This window comes from Eurypyga helias, unplaced genomic scaffold (genome assembly GCF_000690775.1).
Source record: "Eurypyga helias isolate BGI_N326 unplaced genomic scaffold, ASM69077v1 scaffold38326, whole genome shotgun sequence".
Classification (NCBI taxonomy): Eukaryota; Metazoa; Chordata; class Aves; order Eurypygiformes; family Eurypygidae; genus Eurypyga; species Eurypyga helias.
Genome location: NW_010256652.1, coordinates 11,226 through 12,208, shown reverse-complemented (window position 1 = coordinate 12,208; position 983 = coordinate 11,226). Strand labels below are relative to the sequence as shown.

The 983-nt window shown below is 48.7% G+C and overlaps 1 protein-coding gene across 1 annotated transcript; it reads right to left on the bottom strand.

Moving 5' to 3' along the window:
* Positions 1-102: 102 nt before the first annotated feature.
* Positions 103-526, bottom strand: ANP32D (acidic (leucine-rich) nuclear phosphoprotein 32 family, member D; the record flags this gene model as incomplete). Its single annotated transcript, XM_010153738.1, has 2 exons — positions 103-225; positions 377-526. Coding segments are annotated over 2 exons (273 nt in total), but the record flags the coding sequence as incomplete, so codon positions are not given.
* Between the last annotated feature and the right edge of the window lie 457 nt (positions 527-983).

Genomic DNA, 983 nt, shown 5'->3' with positions numbered 1-983 from the left:
GTAACCACCGCAGACACCCCCCCGCAAGCTGGTTCGGCCTCTCCAAGGCCCCTACTCGTCACGGGCTGGGGGCTGATTTCACCCTGCACCGCATCAACTTACCAGAGGTTCCATTGTACCGAGATCTTTTATTTTGTTGCCGCTTAGATTTAGATGCGTGAGGTTCGGACACTTTTCTGCCAACACTTCCAGTCCTCCTGAGATTCTGTTGTCGCTGAGCTCCAGCTAAAAGGCACATAAACATCTTGAGTTTTTAGTGCAAACACGTATCACAGAGCAGCCTGATCAGCCAAATTACGTTTTTATACAGAGGACGGTTTTACACACGCGGTACAGTGCGACGAGGGGGAGGCACGGCACAGGGGGGTTTATTTACCTTCTTAAGTTTGTTTAACTTTGGTAAGTTTGCAACTGAGGTTAAGCCTACGTTGATTGTACTTAAGAATTCCAGCTCTTCAAACTCATCTGTAAGGCCTTCGATTTTGCCTTCATATGACCTACAGTTGTCAAGAACGAGTTCTTTAACCTGGGAAAAGAAGAACGCGAAAGGTGGGTGAGATGCAAGCGACAGCCTTACCCTGCGCACAGAACAAGCGAAGGAAGACGCGTGCCAGGCACTCCAGTAAATGGGTAAGTATGTCACAGGTTACCTTCAGCGCCCGATCCCAACTTCTGCTGGGGTGCCAGGTTACCAGTGTTTCAAAACCACAGGTATTAGGGCTTTGCTTTGCCTGCCTGCCTTGGCGGTGTTGTATACACGGTGTAAACGATTCAAACCGGTGACTCCGGGCCTACCCCATCTGGTCGTCAGAAGCAACACCGGTACAAGGCAAGCGACAAGCGTGCTAAAACCCACAAAACCGATGTACTTATTTTGAAACTAACCTACAGCCTTGACACCCTACCTAACTAGTCTGCTATTACAACGTAATGCCAGCCGTTCAAAGTTTCTCTCCGCAAGCAAAAAATTATTCGAGCTTTTC